Source organism: Peromyscus maniculatus, chromosome 10 (genome assembly GCF_049852395.1).
Source record: "Peromyscus maniculatus bairdii isolate BWxNUB_F1_BW_parent chromosome 10, HU_Pman_BW_mat_3.1, whole genome shotgun sequence".
NCBI classification, from domain to species: domain Eukaryota; kingdom Metazoa; phylum Chordata; class Mammalia; order Rodentia; family Cricetidae; genus Peromyscus; species Peromyscus maniculatus.
In genome coordinates, this window is record NC_134861.1 from 7880308 (window position 1) to 7904080 (window position 23773).

General features: G+C 40.6%; 1 protein-coding gene across 11 annotated transcripts in view; it reads right to left on the reverse strand.

Annotated features, from left to right (window-relative positions):
* The window catches only part of Mtmr3 (myotubularin related protein 3), a 130383-nt gene extending 108874 nt beyond the window's left edge, over nt 1-21509 (reverse strand). For 4 of the 11 annotated variants that reach the window (XR_013043104.1, XM_076547043.1, XM_076547039.1 and 1 more), the window contains exon 1: nt 21261-21410. Coding sequence is in view for 4 of the 11 variants with exons in the window: in XM_076547043.1 (XP_076403158.1) it covers nt 21261-21275 (15 nt within the window). In the remaining 7 variants the exon portion in view is untranslated. Of the gene's footprint in view, nt 1-20967; nt 21055-21260 lie in introns of those variants that run through there. The other 7 variants (XM_076547044.1, XM_076547037.1, XM_076547041.1 and 4 more) reach the window with 4 other exon arrangements.
* Nucleotides 21510-23773: the final 2264 nt, after the last annotated feature.

The following is a 23773-nucleotide window of genomic DNA, read 5'->3' on the forward strand; positions in this document are numbered from 1 at the left end:
GTGTGTGTGTGTGTGTGTGTGTGTGTGGCAAGTGCACGTGTGTGCTTGTGAAAAGGGAAAAATGTCTCTTCCCCTATAGATCTCCACCTTTTCAATATTTATTTCAATATCCGAACCCTCTGAAACTGGAGTTACAGACAGCTATGAGGCACCATGTTGATGCTGGGAATCAAACCCAGGTCCTCTGCAAAAGCAGGTGCTCTTAACCACTGAACCATCTCTGCAGCCCCAATAAGTTTTTTAAATAAAATGAAAATGTTTGATTTATAGTTAACAGTGTAAGAATATATAAACAGGTTATTCTCACTTATTCCAAGTGGTTTTTCTAGGAATGAAGTTAGCTAAATAACTGACAATATTCTATGAAAATTTCAAAATCTGTAGTAAAGTTACAAAGGTCTAGCATTCAAGCATGTCCAATCTGAGGATCACACATGTGAAAGAAAGCCAAGCCAGGTAAACCAATAAAACTAGAACTAACTGGCTCACAGGATACTGAGGTGAAGCACTGAACAAAGAAAGAGTGAAGACACCAGGCCCTTCAAGGCTCAGTCCCACCAGCTCCATTCCTTCATCTCCGGCTACTCTTTACTGCCTGGCCCCAGGCTCTCCCTCTGCAGCTAGACTGCCCACCTCTGACAGAGCAAGAGTGGATGGAGGGCAGGGCAGTTGAAGGCAGTCCCAGCTTCACAAGTCCAACAGAAAACTGACAGCTTGTTCTTGTCATTGGTGTTGTCAATACAGTGAGAAGGAGGAAGAAAATATATATATACTCTGACCATTTGTGGCAAATATCAATACCTTATTATACCAATCTGTACAGGAGGAACTAGTAGAAAACTGCTCCAACCTGGTAGACATATTCTACCCTTGAGAGAGAGAGAGAGAGAGAGACAGAGACAGAGAGAGAGACAGAGACAGAGACAGAGACACACCAAAAAAAAAAGGGAGTGGGGGAGTGGGAATCCTTACTGAATCCACAATAAAATGGTTTGGCCACTATATATGTTGACTTATTTTTCTAATTTACTTTTTTAAAAACTGTGTATGTGTGTGTGTGTGTGTGTGTGTGTGTGTGCAAACGTTGTATCTCCATGTTCTGTTTACGTGGTGTGTATCATATATATCTGGTAACCACAGAGGCCAGAAGAGGATGTCAGATGCCCTGGAACTAGAGTTACAGATAGTTATGAGTTACCAAGTGGGTCCTGGAATCAAACTCAGGTTCTCTGTAAAAGCAGCAAGGACCCTTAACTACTGAGCCATCTCCCCAGCCCCATGCTGATTTATTTTGATGTCATAAATTAAATGCAAAACTCCAGCAAATATCCTATTCCTTTTACTAATATAATTAAGTATTGTAAGATAATTTCTACGTGCTTAAAAACATTTGGTTTAATCTAGGCATTAACCCTGTCAACTGAAGAATGGATTAAGAAAATGTGGTACATATACTACTCAGCAGAGAAAAACAATGACAGCATGAAATTTGCAGGCAAATGAATGGAACTAGAAAATATCATCCTGAGTGAGGTAACCCAGACTCAGAAGGACAAACATGGTATGTACTCACTCATAAGTGGATCCTAGATATAAAGCAAAGGACAATCAGACTGCAACCCACAGATCCAGGGAGGCTACTTAGCAGGGGGGACCCTAGGATGACTGTGGCTTATAATAAGTTTTGGTTTCACCCAATCATTGGGCAAGCTTTAGTGAAACATTTCACTATTAGGATAAGAATTTATACTGTATCAAGCTGATGAAAGAAAAAGCTGGCCATACTTTCAGGAGGGGAGGCTAAAATCTTTTTAGATAATGGATTAGCCTATAGAAAAATGTCTGCCATAAATCAAAGCGTGAAGGGGAAGATGAATAGGAATCTCACTTACACAACTTAAGTAAAACACAGCTCTCTGAACAGATGAAGATAGGTCTCTTCTGTATCCCAGAACCTAATCAATATTTGTATGTATAATTCAGCTACCATTTGGCTTAAAAGGGCTTACTGGGAAATGTTATCATTTATACTATTTTCTACAGAGAAAATATTTTATTGTTTAAAATAACCCTGGAGCCGGGCGGTGGTGGCGCACGCCTTTAATCCCAGCACTCGGGAGGCAGAGGCAGGTGGATCTCTGTGAGTTCGAGGCCAGCCTGGACTACCAAGTGAGTCCCAGGAAAGGCGCAAAGCTACACAGAGAAACCCTGTCTTGAAAAACCAAAAAAAAAAATAATAACCCTGGATTTTTAAATTATAACCTGTTTTTATGTTCAGGCTATCTGAGTATTATTTCTCCTACAGTTGTACATAAAATGTTTTTACATTTAAAAAAAGAAACAAAAAAATCTAGGCATTAACAACAATTCTACTAAATGTAAAAAATAAGGATATCTAACCCTTTCACAAAACCACTGAAAAAGTCCTACTACAGGAGAAACAAGGGAAAGATGCATAAAGTCAATAAGGCAGTTTAGTAAGCTCATCTTTCAATATATTTAATAATAGTCCCAATTTAAAAGTATAGTATAGGTTCATACTATTGGTGACCATCACTGGCAGTAACTAAAATTCATAAAGCATTCAAAGATCTAAGTATCTGTAGAGAAATGGGCCTTCCTTTAAAAAAGAAAAGAAATTGTTTAAGTGGAAAGAAATCTAAAGTTACCCCACATATCTACGTTTTAAATTACTTTGTTTCAAAATAAATCATTTCAAAACAATTGAGTATTAAATAAAAGCTGGCAATCTCAAATTCTTTGCTGGTCTATTGACGCAGTTGGTTGCATGCTACATTTTTTATCTTTCCAGTACTTCCAATCCCATGCAGACTGTTTTGTTCTACATATACTACACTTAGATGTACATTAAATTCAAACTATACATTTGCAAGTATATAGAGACCTGTAAGTTACAGAAAAGGAACAACTTTCTACTAACATGTTCTCTGTTAAGGCCAATCTAGGGCAACAAAATATTCTATTTAGTAGTCATTTATGATAAAGAATTAAATACAAGGTAAAGTTTATTATTTATTAACACAAAGTTCTGTTAAATTCTGAAAATCAGAGTCAACAGAAATGAAGCGTTGTAGAAAGATTCTTGGCTTATAACAGTCAACACATGCAGAGCATTCTTCTAAGTACTTTACCATTTATTAATCAATCTTACAATTCTGTAAGACAGGTAATATTGACCTTGTTTTACAAAGAGGGAAAGTGGGACAGAGAAATAACTTTCTCAAGTCATAAACTTAACTAAAAGATAATTTAAAATGAAATTTACACCATATAAGAAATTAAGTGGGGCTAAGAGGCAGAGACAGGCAGATCTCTGAATTTGAGGGCAGGCTAGTCTACAGAGTGAGTTCTAGGAAGCCAGAGGTACAGAGAAACCCAGTCTCAAAAAAAAAGAAAAGAAATTAAGTGGGACCAGTACATGCAGACCCAATTCAAAAGCAGAAGTAACAGGGTGCTAGGGTTCAATCCCCTGCATATAGTAACTGAATGAATGAGCTGTTTGGGGATTGGTTTTTGTTTTGTTTTTTAGATTTATTTTATTTTCTGTGTATAAGTGTTTTGCCTGTGAGTGTATGTGCACCCCGTGTAAGCCTGGTGCCTGCAGAGATCAGAAGGCACTGGCTTCCCTAGAACTAGAGTCATGGATGGTTGTGAGCGGCCATGTGGGTGATAGGAACCTGAACCCAGGTCCTCTACAAGAACAAGTGTTCTTAATCACTGAACCTTCTCTCTAGCCACAATGAATTTTTTAAAGGCCACTGTCAAAGCACTACATATAGAAAAGGCTGAAAAAACACAGATGAAGGGAAACTAAGAATTTCTTTCTTTTTTTTTTTCCCCAATGCAATGACCAGGTCCAGATCACAGGAAAGATGACATTCTGTATTTGCAAATTAGAGCCCCCCTCCCCCCAAAAAAGTAATAGATTTCTTAAGTAAAGCAAAGCACTTGTAACTTTTGAGAAGCACACTCTGGAAAAAACAGTTGAAAACTTTTTACACCTAAACAGTATGCTTGAAATACAGCAAATAGCTAAACACAACCCTCCATCTTATTTATAGCAAAATACTATCATGTTTAATACATTTTTTTTAGGATTAGCACATTTTACTGAAAAGTTCTGCCATAATCAAATGGGTCAATCTAAATATACTCAGGCTTATCTCTGAAAACTACTTTGAGATAATTTAGGTGTTTTCTTATCTCTGTGACATTTATGAACATAAAAACTGTCACACTTCTACACTTTCCATTCAAGTTAGCAATAAAAACAAACTTTGTTAGTGATTATAAAAGTTTATTTATGCCGGGCGGTGGTGGCGCATGCCTTTAATCCCAGCACTCGGGAGGCAGAGCCAGGCAGATCTCTGTGAGTTCGAGGCCAGCCTGGGCTACCAAGTGAGTCCCAGGAAAGGTGCAAAGCTACACAGAGAAACCCTGTCTCGAAAAACCAAAAAAAAAATAATAATAATAATAAAAAATAAAAAAATAAAAGTTTATTTAGTTGGCCACCAAAAACCAATTATGGCTATGAATCAAATTTAGAAATGTAAGTGCAATCACTCCAAGCCACAAAACCATCATAGTTAGTATTGATTTCCCAGTCCTAAAGCGAGCTCATTTTCTAACCGTTTTTACTCCTACGTGTGCAATGCGAATAGGCAAAGGGTCTGTCCCTCAAAACTGAACTGTTACTGGTCTTGCTTTGGTTTCTTCCAGTCTGTTTAATTAGGAGACAGTGGCTACAGTGTCCGGCATGAACATGATACTTGTGCTTACTACTGAGCTAAGTATATTCCTTTAGCCCTAGAAAACTGATCTGCATTGAGCTTCTTGAGTTAACCCTTAGTCATCATGAGGCTATTCTCATTCAGGCCAAGAAAAGGGAAAAGGCACTTCAGTGCCACAACAGCTATCACCATTATGAATCTTCAATTTACTGCCCACCCCAAAAATATTAAATTGCTAGCAAAATTATACATATTTTTAAATATATATATATATATATATATATATATACACACACATTTATATACACATATATTTTTTTTTCTTTTAAACCGGATACTAGTGCATACTATTCTGAAAGGACCTTGCTATGTGGAGCATTACTCCCAGGAGGTACAAGCAAGATCTCATCTTGATTTCTTGGCTGTCTTTTACTGATGTAATCACAGCACTAAGCTTTGAAATAGAATCCTGGAATAGGTCATTCCCTTCAAAGTGTCTATCATTACTGCTAAGTGAGTCAGCTTCTGGACTATTGCCAACGTGCTTTCTACTGGATTTAGTATGAAAACGAATTTTTGTAGAGTAGGAACAGTGACTAAAATAACACATTTCAAGACACCCTCATGTACTTACCAAGCAGGGGATACAAGACATATCAAAGCCACTCAACTGTGTGAATAACATACAACCTCCCCCCATACACAGATAGAAAAATTGAAGAAAAAAAAAAAAGATAAGTAATACAAAGAGTATCCAAAACTGTCCTGTAAATTTTTCTGATAATTTTCTTTGAGTAGATTTTATGCAAATAAGCACATTTAAATTTGTATAACCCCCAGCCAGGCGGTGGTGGCGCACACCTTTAATCCCAGCACTCGGGAGGCAGAGCCAGGCAGATCTTTGTGAGTTCGAGGCCAGTCTGGTCCACAGAGTGAGATCTAGGAAAGGCACAAAGCTACAGAGAGAAACCCTGTCTCGGAAAAATAAATAAATAAAAATTTAAAAAAAAAATAAAATTTGTATAACCCTGAAGACAGAAAAGTCATATTAACTTTTTCGTATCAGGCAAGAATATCACTGAAGTAGGGAAACATATACTCTCCTGTACCCTATAAGAGATTAATATTAATTTTAAGGGAAGGAAAAAAAGCAGTAATTCTTAAAGAACGTAAAATAAAATAAATATTGAGCCAGGCATAGTGGTATACACCTTGATCTCTGAGTTAGCAACCAGTGTTGTCTACAAAGTGAGTCCAGGACAGCCAGGGCTACAGAGAAATCCTACCTCAAAAAAAAAAAATAAATAAAATAAAAATACTGAGATGGGCAGATAGATAGACAAACGGACAGATAGACTGACAGACAGACAAGAAGAAAGAAACTAGCTCCACAGAAAGAAATTTAGACAGCTCCTTATTCTGAATACAATAATGAATCATCAAGGCTTTAGGGATAAACAAAATGAAGGTAAATATTTGCATGTTCTCTTTAGAAGATAACAAATTTTTCCTATAAATTTTAAAAACTAGGGAGGCAGAGCCAGGCGGATCTCTGTGAGTTCGAGGCCAGCCTGGGCTACCAAGTGAGTTCCAGGAAAGGCACAAATCTACACAGAGAAACCGTGTCTAGGGGTGGGGGGAGGGGGAATTTAAAAACTAGTGCCAGGCATGATGGCATATGCCTTTAATCCCAGCAATCAAGAAACAAAGGGCAGATGGATCTCTTTGAGTTAGAGGCCAGCCTGGTCTATAGAGTAAGTTCCAGGACAGTCAGGGCTGTTACACAGAAAAATGCTGTCTCAAATGAAAAACAAAAATAAACATTACTTAAAAAAAAAAAAGAAAAACACATAGATATCCAAGACTTAGTAGTTTTAGAGGAAAACTAGTTTAGTCAAGAATGGAATAAGAGAAGGGGAGGGGGGCAGGAGAGAGGAGGACAAGGGAATCCGTGGCTGATATGTAGAACTGAATGGTATTGTAAAATAAAATAAAAGGAAAAAAAAAAAAAGAATGGAGTAAGAGCTAGGCATGGTGGCTCCCACTTTTAATCCTCAGAATTCAGGAGGCAGAGGCAGGTAATCTCTTGAGTTTTAGGCTATCCTGGTCTACACAAATTCTAGGCCAGCCAAGGATATCAGTGAGATCCTATCTTTAAAAACTAAAAGGAGGGTTGGGGATTTAGATCAGTGGTAGCTAGGCAAGCGCAAGGCCCTGGGTTTGATCCTCAGCTCAAAAAAAAAAAAAAAAAAAAAAAAAAAAAAAAAAAAAAAACTAAAAAGGAATAAAATATTAATGTAATTCTCCCTGAGTTATTATGATGGCCAAATCACGAGGCTCCTCTCCCAATTCTGACTCACATAATTAAAACTTTTTTTTTTTTCATTTAAAAAGAAAAACTTCAAAGCCAGGGTGATGGTGGTGCAAGCCTTTAATCCCAGCACTCAGGAGGCAGAGGCAATCGGATCTCTCTGAGTTCGAGGCCAGCCTGGTCTACATAGTGAGTTCCAAGACAAGATGGCCAGGACTACAGAGAAACTGGATCTCAAAAAATAAAAAAATGAATGAATGAATGAATAAATAAATAAACAAACAAACAGATTTTTTTAGGGAGCCTTCAAGAGGCTGAAGAGATGGACCAGTGGTTGTAGATGAACTGTCTTGTTAAATAAGAAACACAGAGCCAATGCAGAGATGAAAGCCCAAGAGGTCAGAGCTAAAAACCTTACCCCTCACTGCTGCTGTTGTCCTCTTCAGCAAGAGACCTACTTCCTGTCTGTCTTTTTTATAGACTTTCTATTCTGCCTTCTCATTGGTTGTAAACCCAACCACATGACCTCGTCACTGCCTGTCTGTACAGACCTCCAGGTCTTCTATGGTTGGTATTGAGATTAAAGGTGTGTGTCTCCAAGCTGGCTGTATCCTTGAACACACAGGCCTGGTTCAGCCTCCCAAGAGCTGGGATTAAAGGCGTGTACCACCACCGCCCAGTTTCTGCTATGGCTTGCTATTAGCTCTGACCCCCAGGCAACTTTATTAACATACAAATAAAATCACATTTCAGTACAATTAAAATATCACCATAAGTGGTTAAGAGACTGGCTGCGGGGCTGGAGAGATGGCTTAGAGGTTGAGAGCACCGACTGCTCTTCCAGAGGTCCTGAGTTCAATTCCCAGCAACCACATGGTGGCTCACAACCATCTGTAATGAGATCTGGCACCCTCTTCTGTATACATAATAAATAAATAAATCTTTAAAAAAAAAAAAAAAAGAGACTGGCTGCTCTTGCAGAGGATCTAAATTCAGTTCCCAGCATCCACACAGTGGTTCACAATTCTAGGGGATTTGATGCCTTCTCCTGGCCTCCATGGGCACCAAACATGCACATGGTGCACACACATACATTTGGGCGATACACTTAAAATAAATCTAAAACAAACTGAAAAAAAAATTTTTTTAAATTATTTTAGGATCTTAGATTTGCCTAAAAACCCTCAAGCACTTTCACTGAATTAGGTAGTAAAGCAAAATGGTTAAGATCTCAGATTCAAAAACTTAACCTAACTAAGCCAACTACCCCATTTTTCCCTATTTCCTCCTCAGTAAAATTAGAATAACTGTAACTACCACAGACACATATGTACACATATGCTCGAACACAAGCACACATACTGAAATCCCAGCTACTTATGAGGATGAAATAAGATTACTGGAGCCTAGGAGTTCAATCCTAGACAATCAAAAGAATAAATAAATGTTAATCGCTTAGATCAGTGCTTGGTATGCTTAAGTAAACCTCATAGGTATTACACTAAAAAAAAGAATGATATCAGTAATTATTAGCTGTGAGGCCTTGGACAATCATTTTACTGTAAACTACAATCCTGTTCTGTTAAGTATACTCAATGGCCCAAATAAAAATCTATCTAGAAATACTATTAAAAAATCCTAACCAGCCAATGGTGGAGTATGCCTTTAATCCCAGCACTCAGCAGGCTGAGCAAGGTGGATCTCTGTGAGTTCAAGGACAGCCAGGTCTTCGGAGCAAGTGCCAGGACAGCCAAGGCAACAGAGAAACACTCTGGATAAAACAAACAAGGTCCTGTAATTTTACCTAATCACTTTACAAAAGAAGGTTTAAATATTATCCCTGCTGTGTAGAAAAACCAGAGGCCCAAATAAATTATATGATTTGTCCAAAGAAATAGTAATGTAAAGGCATAGCCAAGAAAAGAAACTGGTAGTTTTAAGATCCCCTAAAATTTGATTCTTAGGACGGAAGATGTAACCTAGTAGGAGACTGCTTACCTGCCATGGCCAAAGCTATTGGCTTAAAAGGGGAAACCTGTGCTCTTTTGGTTGGCAATGAAGCCTAGTAGTAGTGTTGTAACCCTGAAATAGCAAGCATGCATAGCATGAATGAGGCCCTGAGTAAGGTCCTGCAATCCAAGCTACTCACTGAGGATGAAGCAAAATTGCTTGAGCCCATACATGCCTCTAATCCCAGGGAGGTGGAGGCAGGAAGATCAGAAGTTAAGATCATTCTCTGCCACATGGAGAGAGCTCTAGGCCAAGCCTGAATTACATGAGACTCTATCTCAAAAATAGTTGAACGAATGGCTGGATGGGATGGGATGGGTGCTCCCCACCATTTGAGAAGAGCTTTATCCTGAAAAACAAGTACTTAAACTTTTGGTAGTGTGAAAATGAGGAAAGAAAAAAGTAGTCTAGTCAGCCAGTCTTGGGCTCAAGAAAGCATTTAGGTGAAGAAAGGTACTCAAGCATGCTGAGGAATTGGAGAGTGGTTCTGTATGTCCCAGTACAGAGTTAAAATATTGTCAACAGCCATTCACAAGTTTGCATTAAACTTTAGAACTAAATCCTTCAAACCATAAGATGGCTTTAAACAAATACTACATTTAAAAAAGAGAGAGAGGGTGAGAGGAGGGAAGAGGGGAATCTGTGATTGGTATGTAAAACGAATAATAAAACTTCTTGACAGATAGATAGATAGATAGATAGATAGATAGATAGATAGATAGATAGATAGATAGATAGAGTCAGGCAGGGGTGGCACACGCCTTTAATCCAGGCACTCGGGAGGCAGAGATAGGCGGATCTCTGTGAGTTTGAGGCCAACCAGGTCTACAGAGCAAGATCCAGGACAGGAACCAAAGCTACACAGAGAAACTGTCTCAAAATACAGAGAGAGAGAGAGAGAAAGAGAGAGAGAGAGAGAAAGAGAGAGAGAGAGAGAAAGAGAGAGAGAGAGAGAGAGAGAGAGAGAGAGAGAGAGAGAGAGAGAGAGAGAACACAAAGCCCAGTGTGGTATCACATGCCTTGAATCCCAGTACTTGAGAGGTAGAGACAGGCAGATTCCTGAGTTCAAGGCCAACCTGGTCTAAAGAGTAAGTGTCGGGACAGCAAGGGCTACACATAGAAACCCTGTCTCCAAAAAAAGCAAAACTGGCATACAGCCTAAGTATCACTCAATGATTCTTATAAACTCAACAAAACTGTAACAGCAACAACCCAGATGGTAACTCAGAATATTTCCAGCACATCTCTTTTTCTCCTCAAAGCCAAAGATAATGATTATTCTGACTTCTGGTCCCATCTTTCGGTTGTGTCTATTTGATTTTTTTTTTTTTTTGGCTGTTATTTGGTTTTTTGTTTTTAATTAACTTACTTTATTGTGTAAGTGTTTTACCTGTGTATATGTGTACCACATGCATGCGTAGTGTCCATGAAGGTCAGAAGATGAGATGACCTGGAACTGGAGTTTTATGGATGATGAGGAAAGACCACCACATGGGTGCTGGGAACTGAATTGGGGTCTTCTACAAGAGCAACAAGTGCTCTAAAATGCTGAGCCACTGCTCCAGACCTCTATTTTTTAAACTTTATAGTAATGTAGTCACACGAGTATGTTCTTTCATATATGCTTTAATTATCCTTCTTGCAAGTAAAATATATTCAAGTCAGATGTAAGAAAAAAAGTCCGCCAGGCGGTGGTGGCGCACGCCTGTAATCCCAGCACTTGGGAGGCAGAGGCAGGCGGATCTCTGTGAGTTCGAGGCCAGCCTGGGCTACAGAGTGAGTTCCAGGAAAGGCGCAAAGCTACACAGAGAAACCCTGTCTCGAAAAACCAAAAAAAAAAAGAAAAAAGAAAAAAAGTCCTATTAACACTATCAACAATCAAATTCATCAAATCACCCAGGAAGCAGAGACAGGCAGACCTCTGAGTTCAAGGCCAGTGACTTGGGGGAGGGAGAAAGAACACAACAGATTTAAACCATCATTTTCAAAGCAAACTACTTCTCAAGCAATGAAGTCTAAAGATAAATACTGGGCAGTGTGACCACATGCTCCTGGTTGACGATTTCGGTGGAACCTTCACTATGGGTTTCACTGGGGGTGGAATCCTCCAGTTACTAAAGGTTTTCGAAGTGCCTCTGATGGAATTAACACCAGTTCAGAGGTATTATCAATGCTGTGAGGATCCAAACACCCTGATTGGAGGTAAGCTTTGCAGTGTGTAAGGAACTGTCTTCCACCATTGACTGCTACAGCTTTAGGGCAGAGATGACCCCTGGAACTTCATCACCAGGTTAAGAGCACATATTGTTCTTCCTGAAGACCAGAGCTCAATTCCCAAAACTCACCTTAAGTGGCTCACAACCATCTGAAACTCTCATTTAAAGAGATCCAATACAAGCTGGGCAATGGTGGTGCATGCTTTTAATTCCAGCACTTGGAAGGCAGAGGCAAGGAGAGCTGAGTCTACAGAGGGAGTTCCAGGACAGCCAGGGCTACACAGAGAAAGAAACCCTGTCTCAAAAAAAAAAAAAAAAAGAAAGAGAGAGAGAGAGAAGAGAAATGAGAGAGAGAGAGAGAGAGAGAGAGAGAGAGAGAGAGAGATCAATCCAATACTTCTGATCTCAGACACCTAAATTTATTGTACATAACTACACACAGACATATACACGTGATTAAAAATAAAATAAACCTTTTAAATTATTTAAATTAATTAAAGCTAGTTCTTTGGTTGAACTAGTCAAATTTTAAGTGCTCAATAGATACTAGATAGGGCAAAGCATGTTCCTTACATACTTAGTAAAAATACTGTGGGGGGTGGTGGTGGTGGTGGTGGTGGTGGTGGTGGTGGTGGTGGTGGTGGTGGTGGTGGTGGTGGTGGTGGTGGTGCACGCCTTTAATCCCAGCACTCGGGAGGCAGAGGCAGGCAGATCTCTGTGAGTCCAAGGCCAGCCTGGGCTACAGAGCGAGTTCCAGGACAGGCTCCAAAGTTACACAAAGAAACCCTGTGTTGAGGGGGGGAAAAAGATACTCTGAGAGGTAAAGGGATACCTGAAATTTTTCTCTACACATTACATAAAAGAATAATCTGGACTGGCAAATGGCTCAGCAGGTAAAAGTGCTTCCCATGCAAGCCTGACATTACCTGAGCTTGATCCCAGGAACCCAAGGTTCAACTCCCAAAGCTGTCCTCTGACCTCCACATGTATGCCATGGCATACTCACACTCATATACAAATACATAATTATAAATAAAATCATAAATGTTTTTAAAATAACAATCTAATGGTCAGGCATGATGACATATGGCTATAATCCCCAATACCTGGGAGGTTGAGGCAGGATCAGGCTGTTCAAGGCCAGTCTTGGCTACACAACAAGTTCAAGGCTAGCCTGGGCTCCATGAGATGCTGTCTCCAAAATAAAGTTGAGAGTTTAAACAGCCTGTGAATTTATTCTGCACCAAGTAGTGTAGGGAGTGGAGGTGCAAACAGCTGCCAGTGCTTACTGCAGAGTTTTCCATCTAGTTCTACGCCTGATATCAAACCCTCTAAGTTACAACAGCTCCAATAAACAATGGTCTCAAATCCTTGTGGGGAATCTAAAAAAGAACCTTCTTTTTGGTTTGTTTGTTTTGGTTTTCGAGACAGGGTCTCTCTGTGTAGCTCTGGCTGCTCAAGAACTTGCTCTGTAGATCAGGCTGGCCTCGAACTCACAGAGATCTGCCTGCCTCTGCCTCCTGAGTGCTGGGATTAAAGATGTGTACAACCACCACCTACCTAGAAAGGATCTTCTAATCATACTGAATAAGGAAAAAAAAAAAAGATATCGGAAATGTGTCCAAGGCACCTTGTACAAAGCAATCACCTTCAACATTAAGTATTTTGTTTCTTTTAGCTGGCAAAAAAGAAAACCACAAGATGCTTAATTATAATCTCTTTTCACAATCTCTAAGATTTTAATATCTTTCTTTGACAATGACCCATACAAAACAAGAAATAAGTTCCCTAAACTGCAGAAGAGGGTGGGGGGTAGACTTTATTTTTTTCTAACACAAGAAACATTTCCTGACTTCTAACTTAAAGGTAAAGTGAAAAAAAAAGAAAAAGAAAAAAGAAAAAGAAAGAAAAAAACCACCTTCTGAATTTTAAAAGTTATGGACAGGCAGGCATGGAGGCATGTCAAGTGCTTCCCCATCCCCCCCAGACAGGGTTTCTCTGTGTTGCTCTGGCTATGCTGGAACTCGCTCTGTAGACCAGACTGGCCTTGAACTCACAGAGATCCACCTACCTCTGCCTCCCAAGTGCTGGGACTAAAGGCATGCACCACCACTGCTGGGCATGAGGTATGTGCTTCTAATCCTAGCATTTAAGGAAAACAGGCAGGAGAGTCTCAAGTTCAAGGCCAGCCTAGGCTGCAGAGTGAGATCCAAGTCAGCCTGAGAAACTTAGTCTCAAAATAAAAAGCAATGAGCAGGCTGGGGATATACCTCAGGGTCAGAGTGCATGCCTAGATGAATAAATAAGGCCCTGGGTTCAATTCCCAGGCCAAAAACAAAGAGGAGGAGTCATCACCATCACAACACAACAAAGTGTTTTTAAAACGGTACAGACCAGGTCCTTCCAAATGGAGAGTTAAAACAATAGGTTACTTGCGGTACTTTGCAAGTAAAGGAAGGCAAACAGCAATTACACTGCTTCACTCAAGTCTCCAAAAACCGAACTCAAAAGAACAAGGATGTGTTATAGAACTGCTTTCCACAAACCATATACTCTACACAGTATCAATTCATCTAAGAGAAGTGGACTGTTTATACTGTTTCCTGTCATATGATTTGTTTGTTTTTTTTTTATTCAATTAGTCAACAATCACAAAAAGTATCAAGTTGATGATTTAGGTATATATTGCCCTTATATTACAAATAGGACTCTCTCTGGATATGGTGGCTCAAGCCTTTAATCCTATCACTCCGGAGGCAGAGACAGGCAGTGAGTTCAAGGCCAACCTGGTCTACAAAGCAAGTTCCAGGACAGCTAAGACTTACACAAACAAACCTGTCTTGAAAAAGGAAAAAAAAAAAAGAAGAAGAAAAAGGAAAAGAAACAAAACAAGACTCTCAATTGCATAGGGCACTTTATAAAGATTATCATAATTCAACTAAACAGAACCATTTGTAAAACTGGAGAAATGCCCACTGAGAGGCACAGGCAGGTGGATCTCTGTGAGTTCCAACCCAGACTGATCTACACAGCAGTTCTTCCAGCCTAGCCAGTCACATGGTGAAACAGAGAGAAAAAGAAAGAAAGAAAGAAGGAAAAGAAATAGAAAAGAGAAAAAAACAATATTTCACCTCAAAAATCTTAAGCACTGACAGCCAAAGCAAAACATAATATACCTCAAGAGGAATCCAAAGATTTTCCACTAGGTGAAAGAAAAAGGGATTTAAGCTTCATTTGTACTCTGATCCTTGATCATTTTGTCTTACATTTCAAAAAACAAAAACAAATGTATAATTTATAAATTAAACACCAAGTATTGAAGATTAATGCTCAAATTTTTCCACTGATGGGACAAACGACCAAAAAGCCTCAACATTAGAGGCCTAAAGTACTGCTTTGTTATTTAACCCATTTTTACCCCTCTACAGAGTTCAACTATAGAGGTTAAGTCTTTGTGCTGAAAAAAGAACAGAGAAACTAATCCACTTTCATCTCACAATTACAAGCTATAGGTGGTAAATTGCTAGTATAAATATATGAAAATAGGTCCCAACATGTTGATGGAAAATTAAGACATCCATCCATCCTATCAATATGATACCTTCATTATATCCAAATTTTAAAACACTTCCATTTCAAGGGATGGAGGTTCTAAGCATTGTTCAAGGCTCTTCATTCAACAGCCAGGAAAGAAGTAACAACAAAAAAGCAACCCTTTGACCTGATAAGCAAATTTACAAGATTAAGAAAATAGCATAACTGCAGAAAAATGTCCAAACAAGTTCATCACAGCACTGTTAAAAAAAAAAAAAAAACAATTACAGCAATGAAAATTAACAAAAAATTGTTGTAAACTATGATTACAGAATACTAAATATCCATTATGAGAATATAAATTTCACATGGAAAGCTTTTCTTGTAAGTATTCCAATAGATAATGTATAATCAAAGAGCTATAATTCAAGTTGGATAGACCATCTCTACTTTTATGTATTCTCCTGGGATGGTTGGCTGGTTTGGCATTGGGTTGGTTGCCTGGGTGTGGGAATGTGTTTTGTTTGTTTGTTGACTTTTTCAGACAGAATCTCCTGTAGTCCAATCTGGCTTCAAACTCACTATGTGGATAAGGTTAGCAACCAATCCTCTTGCATCCACCTCCTTCCCAAGTGCTGAGATTACATATGTGCACCACCACATCCAGAATCGTGTGTGTGTGTGTGTGTGTGTGTGTGTGTGTGTGTGTGTGTGTGTATGAATGACATGAATGAAACCAGATGAGGTGGGAGAAAGAAGGCCACCATAAGAAGGGGGGAACAAAGGGCAAATGAATTTACATGCAAAGTACAGTGTTATACATGAATGAAATTATTTTTACACTAAGACAGACGTTTTTAAAGAAATTAGGACCAACAAGATGGTTCAGCAGATAAAGACGCCTGCTGTCACCAAGAGTGACAACCTTAGTTGATCTTTGGGACAAACACGGTAGAAAGAACTGACTTCCACAAGTTGTCCTGACCTCTGCATACACACTGTAGCATCTCAAGTGGCCACCTACACCCACACCTGAACATAATTTAAAAAATTTAAACCTAAAAAGAAAGTGACAAGGCTAAGGAGATAGCTCAACAGGTAAAGTGCTTGCCACACAGTCATGAGGCTCTAAATTCAATCCCCAGACACCTAAAACTCTGTGTGTTGGTGGTGCATGCTTATAATCCCAGCACTGGTGAAGAGGCATAAACAGGCAGATCTTTGGAACTGGAAGGTCAGCTAGCTGGCCAGCTTAGAAAAACACAAATACAGAGCACCAGGGCCCATTGATAGACTGTCTCAAAATACAAGATGGGCAGTTCTCAAAGACTGACACCCAAAGTTAATGTCTAGCCTCTGCTCAAATGCACATACACACATATATACCTACATATATCTATGCAGCCCTGGCTGGCCTGGAGCTCAATTATGTAGATCAAGCTGCCCTCAAACTCAAAGAGCCTCAGAGGGATGGGATTAAAGGTGTACAATATACCAAATATAAATTTAGATAGTAATAATAATAAACAGTTCTCAAACCAACAGTTTTACAATTAACAATGTACTAACTTATCTTTTTAATGCTTTTTTAAATAACCACACTGATTTCATTACTTTGTAATATGCCACTCAATATTTAGAAAACACAGTTCTGGGGCTGGAGAAATTGCAGAGGACCTGGGTTTGGTTCCCAGAAGCTACATGGAGGCTCATAATCATCTGTAACTCTCCAGCCCCAGGGGATCTGACATCTCTCTGACCTCCACATACATGGTATACACACATATACATAAAATAAAAAAAAAAATAAAGAAGGAACGAAAACACAGTTCTAAAACTTTACACAGAATATGCTAAGCTCTTTGCTCCAACCACTTTCCACCACAGCTCCAAAATAAGAAAACAGATCAAATATAGTTAAGTGTATTCTGTGTGTTCCTTACAGGCATTTGAATTGATGGGCTTTACTCCAGTTCCAGTAGCAAGGCTCAACCATGCAACACTATTAACAGATACAAGTGCTGAAAAGTTCCTCCACTTCTGTTGCCTTATCAGTGGCATTAGGAAATTCTGCATTTAACAACATGCATCTGGTTTACCACTGCTCACAAGCCTACTCTTGTTTATGGGGGGGGGGGGGCAGTGAGTGAGTGAGACAAGGGTTCTCTGTGTAGCCCTGGCTGTCCTGTAACTCGCTATGTAGACCAGGCTTTCCTCAAACTCACAGAGATCCTCCTATCTCTGCCTCTCAAGAGCTGGAATTAAAGGTGTGTGCCACTACCACCCATCTAGACAAGCCAATTCTTTCATAAAAATCTTTTTAAAAAGAATTCTAGGGGCTGGAGAGATGGCTCAAATGTTAAGGGCACTGGCTGTTCTTCCAGAGGACCCAGGTTCAATTCCCAAAACCCACACATAGCAGCTCACAACTGTCTGTGAAACTCCAGCTCCAAGGGATCCAATACCCTTATACAGACATACATGCAGGCAAAATACTAATGCACAAAAAATATAAGTAAATAAATTATTTTTAAAAACATATTCTATTGCTATAGAATTCTAACAGCATTACATTTTTAGGTTGTTTTCCACATACGCCATTCCAGTTGATGTTCCCTCACAACATGTAAAATAAGTAGACACTGTTCTTCCTTTAATAATGAGGGAATGTTATATGGCTTGCCAGAAAAAAAGCGCTGAGGGGCTGGAGAGGTGGCTCAGAGGTTAAGAGCACTGACTGCTCTTCCAGAGGTCCTGAGTTCAATTCCCAGCAACCACATGGTGGCTCACAACCATCTAAGATCTGGTGTCCTCTTCTGACCTGTAGTCATACATGCTGTATACAAAATAAATAAATAAATCTTTAAAAAAAAAAAAAAAAAAAAAAGCGCTAATGAGTAGCACTAGGCAGACTCAAGACTTACTTACTGGTCTATGCACTATCACAATAAAACAATTTTCATTTTAGTGTAGGATACAATCATGAACTTAAAAGTACAAATGCAGTACAAAAATGAAAATGAAAGCATATCAGTATCAAAATCAAAAATTAAGATTAAAAATAGTAATGACATGTTAGTAACTGTAGTAGTTATCTTGAATTACTGGGAACTCTAGTGCAATCCAATATGGACGTGACCTCATACTTAATTCTAAATCATTGTTTCACTGATTATGAAATTACACAGAAATTCACCACAGAGGGTCTAGAGAGATAGCTCAGGAAATAGAGGCACTTGCAGCCAAACCTGACTACCTGAGTTCCATCCCTAGAACCCATATGATGAACGGAGAGAATCAACGCCTACAAGCTGTCCTCTGACCTACACATGTGCACCATGGCATGCATGCACCCACATTCATACGCACAAATGAATTCTAAAACTTAAAAACAAATTTGCCATCTAAAATTACAGAACTGGATAATCTGTAAGAAACAACCAGCCATATATATATATGATTGCAAACTTCTCCCAAAACTTTCTTAGTGTTGTGTCTTCATACCAAATTATGAAGTTCCCTCTGTGAAACCTGACTTGATTTCAACATTAAGAGAATTACAACAGCATAATCATGTTGTTTCTCCATATCTGCAAAATGCACTCAATATCCAGAGCACTTCTGAGAAATATATAAAATCCTTAACTTAAAAGCAAAACCCAAGACAGAATATTGTTTCTGGGATTTTAGGGCAAGGGTTTTGTTTACTTTTTAATTTTTTTTTCTGTGTGTGTGTGTGTGTGTGTGTGTGTGTATTCATGTGTGCCATTGCACACATGTGGGAATTGGAAGACAACTTGGAGTTCTCTCCTTCCACCACATGGGTCCAGGGGATCAACTCTGAGGCCTGACAGTAGGTGTCTTTACCCAGTAAGCCATCTCTCCTGCTTCTGTTTTCTTTTTCTTTTTTCTTTCTTTCTTTTTTTTTTTTTTAATTTTTCGAGACAGGGTTTCTCTGTGAAACAGTCCTAGCTGTCCTGAACTCGCTTTGTAGAGTAGGCTGGCCTCGAACTCACAGAAATCCACCTGCCTCTGCCTCCCGAGTGCTGGGATTAAAGGCGTGCACCACCACCGCCCAGCCATGTTTTCATTTTTTAATAGTAATAATAGTAAGACAGGGTCTTACCATGAACCCCTGGCTAATGTGGCACTTGCTTATGTGGCCCACAATAGTTTCAAACTCCTGGCAATTTTGGCCTGAGTTGTTTCTTTCAAATAAAAGAAGATGCACTATCCTATATTAAAAAAATATATATTTAAAATGTGTAAAATTAGCCTAAGTATGAGCTCTAAATTATCTAGATGAGGAGACTCAAATCCAGAGAAGTCCCAACAGCAATTAATGACACAATGAAATCATGATCCATGATCTGTCTGCCAATGCAGAATTACCCATCAGTCTATACTACCCATAAATTCAATAAAATGTGTTAACATCTAAAGTTTTAAATACATTAAGACTCAAAAACAGAGTTCACAGTCTACAGAAAACAGACTATCTTAAGGAAAAGTCAAAGTTGCAAAGAATGAAAACTCACTCTTCAATGTAAGACATCAAGTAATTTAATAACTAATGCTTTTTCTCATACCAATACTATTCACTTGCTAAAAAAAAAAAAATCTGGAAAAAAATTTCTGCAGAAAACTGCGCTAAGTAGGGGGGGGGTATCAGGAAACAAAAGGCTTCTGGTCTTTACTGAACAACTGGGTGTTCCTCTCTAAAAATATTTCTCTAAGATATGAGAGGATAAGACCCTATGCAACTGTAACAACACCTTCTTTCACCTCTTCCAAAATTGTAACAATCCTCAACACACCCCCTCTGAAGTATGAATACATCCCTTGACAACTCAGAATTCCACTTTACCACAGAAAGTATTAACCAGGACTGTAAGCAGGTTTTTAAACTGAGTTTACCACACCTCACAGCCTGGGGCAAATTTCAAGAACTTTTCACAATGCACTCAGTACACCTTCCAGGTTCACAACCCTGGTCTCAAATGACTGTAACACACCCTCCTACCCTCCACTTTACTAGAAACCTGAGTCAGATGGTTTAGGAGGAACTACAATGTTAGTATATTAGAAAGGACCCCTCTGTGGGCAGGAAGCAGACTTCATGCCTCGCTTCCTCTACTTTCCCCTAGGTTCTGCCGTCTATCTCTTGGACACACCTTCAGTTAGCATCTAATTTGATAAAATGTGTTCTAACGCCTTGTAAACAAATCCACTATGCTGCTCACAACTGCTCAGGATTACCTAAACTTAAAAATGGTGAAGCTGAAAGATGTCTTCGTAGGCAATCAATCTAACCTTCTAGAAGCTTCCAAATTTAGCCTAATAATATATTGCACAGCATTTACCCAAAACAATGTCATTCTGTAACCTCTTCTACTCTCTCAAGTTATTGAAAGGAGGTCTTTCTTTGGCCACCAACTAATGTCATTTGGTCTCCAGGTAAAAACACAAGAGCATGTGTCTTTCACCACACTGAAACATCGCAGAATCTCAAAGGGAAAGGACTTCTTCACGTCCCCACAAACAAAATCAAACATTTTGATAAAGAAGCACCTTCGACCATTCAATCATAACCTCTGACGGTTCACTGTTCTCGTTAGGAGAAACAAAGTCGAACCTCCACCACAAGAGCAAATGCACTTTTTAATACAAAAAACAACCTAAATGTCAAAAAACCAAGCGGATGTCAAGATAGCAAGAAGAATGTAAAGCTCAGTCTGAAGACTACTGAACATCAAGACCTAACCGGAGCCCGCGTGTAAAACTCACAAGTGAGATGAACAGACTCCAGAGTGCCTATTAGACTGCACAAACTCTACTCCATAATTTTGAAATAAGTTTTCTGACCCCAACCAACAATATCATCTCGGGTCCTCAAATGCAATGTAGCCAGCACAATTTCAACCCAAGAAACAACACTAATCTCCCGCAGAGCCACTTATTAGACCCGAGTTCCTGGAGCTCTTTGAACCACCCCTGAAGCTTCATTCCCCTTCAAGTACTACCAGGTCAGGAGGATGCCCTGCTGCAGTCAAGCTGAGGCCCGCACGGCTCGCCCGTGGGTTCCAACAGCACGACCTCCGGCCTCTCCCACAGACTCGGCCAGGGCCTCAGGCCACACACTCACCTCCCGGGGGCCCGGAAGCATTTTCCAGGGCGCTCCCGGGGTAGCGCCCCACATTCCGAGTGCTACCGACCGCCAGGTTCAGGATGGCCGCCTAGCTAGGCGACCCCGCCTCCCCCGCGTCGCCCGGCCGGGCCTCGGCGCTCCGCTCCGCGAGCTTGCCCCGGGCGGCCGCGGCCACCCCGGGCCCCCGCCCGCCGCCGCCTTCTCAGTCAGTGACAGCCGCCGCGCCCGGCCCAGGCCCGCCCCTCCTCCAGTACCTCCTCGCCACCGGAGCCGGGGAGTGGGCTTCTTACCAGGTGGCAGGACATGGCGAGGCCCGCCACCGCACGGCCTCCTCCGCCACCCCACCAGGCTGCCAGCCAGGGCCGGCGTGGGGCAGCGCCTGGGCCGCTGGAGCGTCTCCGCCGGCTACTCCGCTGCCGCCGCCGCCGCCGCCGCCGCCGCCTTCTCACAACCACAACAACATGGCGGCAGCGGCCACACAGAGCGCGCTCCCGAGGCCGATCGGAGCTTCTAGCGGGGGCGCGCGCGCACGCTTCGGCGCGCTGTCGGCGGTCGGGGGGCGGGTCGAAGTGGGCTGGCTGTCACGGGATGGACGGGGGCGGGGCCTGGAGAGCTGGTCACGCCCCAGGATGTGGGCGGGGCTGCAAGTTGGCGGAAAGTGGCTTCAGAGACGCATCCGGAGGAGCCGGGCGGAAAAAAGAATAGAAAACTGGGGAATGAAGAGATGAACCGTTACAAACTAAGGAAAAGAAAAGCAAGGACTAGAAAGATTTTCAGGAGGCTTCTTTCGCTAGCTTAGTAGCCCAAGACAGTACCTTGGCTTACTCCACTTTCTATTAGAACAGTAGTGATAGTTCCCTCGCAGGTATAGTCAATATAAAACTAACAATACAGTGCGTGGAGCTAGAGTGTGCTGCAGGTTATGCTCAGCACACAAATTCAAACTGCCTCAGCCTCAGCTCCTAATAAAAATCTCAGTGCTCAAACTAGCCTGCAGAAAAATCCCATAGTCCAACGCTGTAATAACTTAGGTCAGCGGTTCACCACCTGTGAGTTGTGACTCCTTGGACCTCCAACGACCCTCTCACAAGGGCCACAAGATATTTACATTATGGTTCAGAACAGTAGCAAAATTACAGTTACGGAGTAGTAAGGAAAATAATTTTTTGGTTGGCAGCATTAGGAGTTGAGAGGCACCACCTTAGGTCCTAATGGAACCACCTTCTCTCATTCCCTCAGATGAATCCTTGACTTTTCCAGAAAACAAGTAAATGAAATTTATCCCTGTTTGTTACATTGGTTTTTTTTTTTTCCACAGCACTCTGCAATTATTTGTCTCTTTGTATTCAACATCATGGCCATTCTGTCCCTCTGTAATTTAAGAACAATTAGGGGGACAAAAGGATGCTGTCTTATTTGTCAGTAGGTCTCCAGCACCTAGAATTGTGCAGCACAACAGCCAGACAAATCTCCTAATTAACTAAGGAATAACAGGTATTTATAGTCTCTCTAGTTGAATGTCACAACTTTAATAAGTAGAGGCTATCTCCGTTTTACAAATGAAAAAAGTAAAACCCAGAATAAGCTGAGCTTAACTAAAAATCAAACCCAGACCCAGCCAACAACAAAACTATACTATGACTCACTAGGTTTTGCTACCCACTACATCACAAAATCTCAAAGGCAGCATTACATCACAGTCCAAAGTGAGGAAAGACTTCCCATTACTCTCTGAGAAACTGATATCTTCCTCCTCTTCAATGCAGCTGATGGTGTTTCAATTTTTACCTTCACTAGAAAAGCCCAAGGCTAAATTTGAAGCACGATGATTGCGCCTCTTGGACCTAAAAAAAAAAGGTAGTGATAGGAATAAGCACTGCACGTTCATTTGTATACCACGGTTGACACGATACAGAGAGTAATAAATGGACTGCCACCAATGGGTGACCGCTGATTGGACCAGAACTAGCACTTAACTGCCAGGACAACCCCCTGTTGAAATGCTAGCTGCTAATAAAGTGGCCCTGGGTAGACAACTCAACCAGTAGGAAGTTGATAGCCACTCCATCAGTCCCACGGTCCCCACATGGAAAGAGCAAATGGGTTGATATGTCACTTTCATCTCTTTTTATCAAGAATAACAATTATAACAATTTGCTTTTGATCCAGAGTGAGGTAGGGAATCCTTGACTGGATCCTCAACCAGTATTTAAAACATTTGAAGGAATTTTCCTGTACCTGTGAATTCCCAGTATGCATTGAATCTTTCAGTGTGCATTAAACTATGTGAGCATTTTCTGTGTAAATCTAACACCAGATTCACCTCAACCTTATGATGTGCCTGAGATATGACGGCTACGCTTCATCCCCACCACAGCTATAACCTATAACTAACCTATAAGATGGATGTTGGTAACTTGTCTCTAAATACAAAAGCGCAAACGGCTGCATGGCCTTGAAATCTCACTTCACAGGGTTTGGGGATGTCAAGTGTGCACTCAGCATGCACCAGGCCCTAGAGTCCATTTCTCTCACCACAAAGCTAATTTCAAGGACAAGGGCCTAAAAAGACAAACCAAAGAGAGCTAGGCTGAGTGCAATGATTTAAATTTGATCCATTCTTCAGTTGACGGGCATCTAGGTCGTTTCCAGGTTCTGGCTATTACATATAGTGCTGCTATGAACATAGCTGAGCATGTATCTTTGTGGTATGATTGAGCATTCCTTGGGTATATGCCCAAGAGTAGTATGGTTAGGTCTTGGGGTAGTTCAATTCCTAATTTTCTGAAGAACCGCCATACTG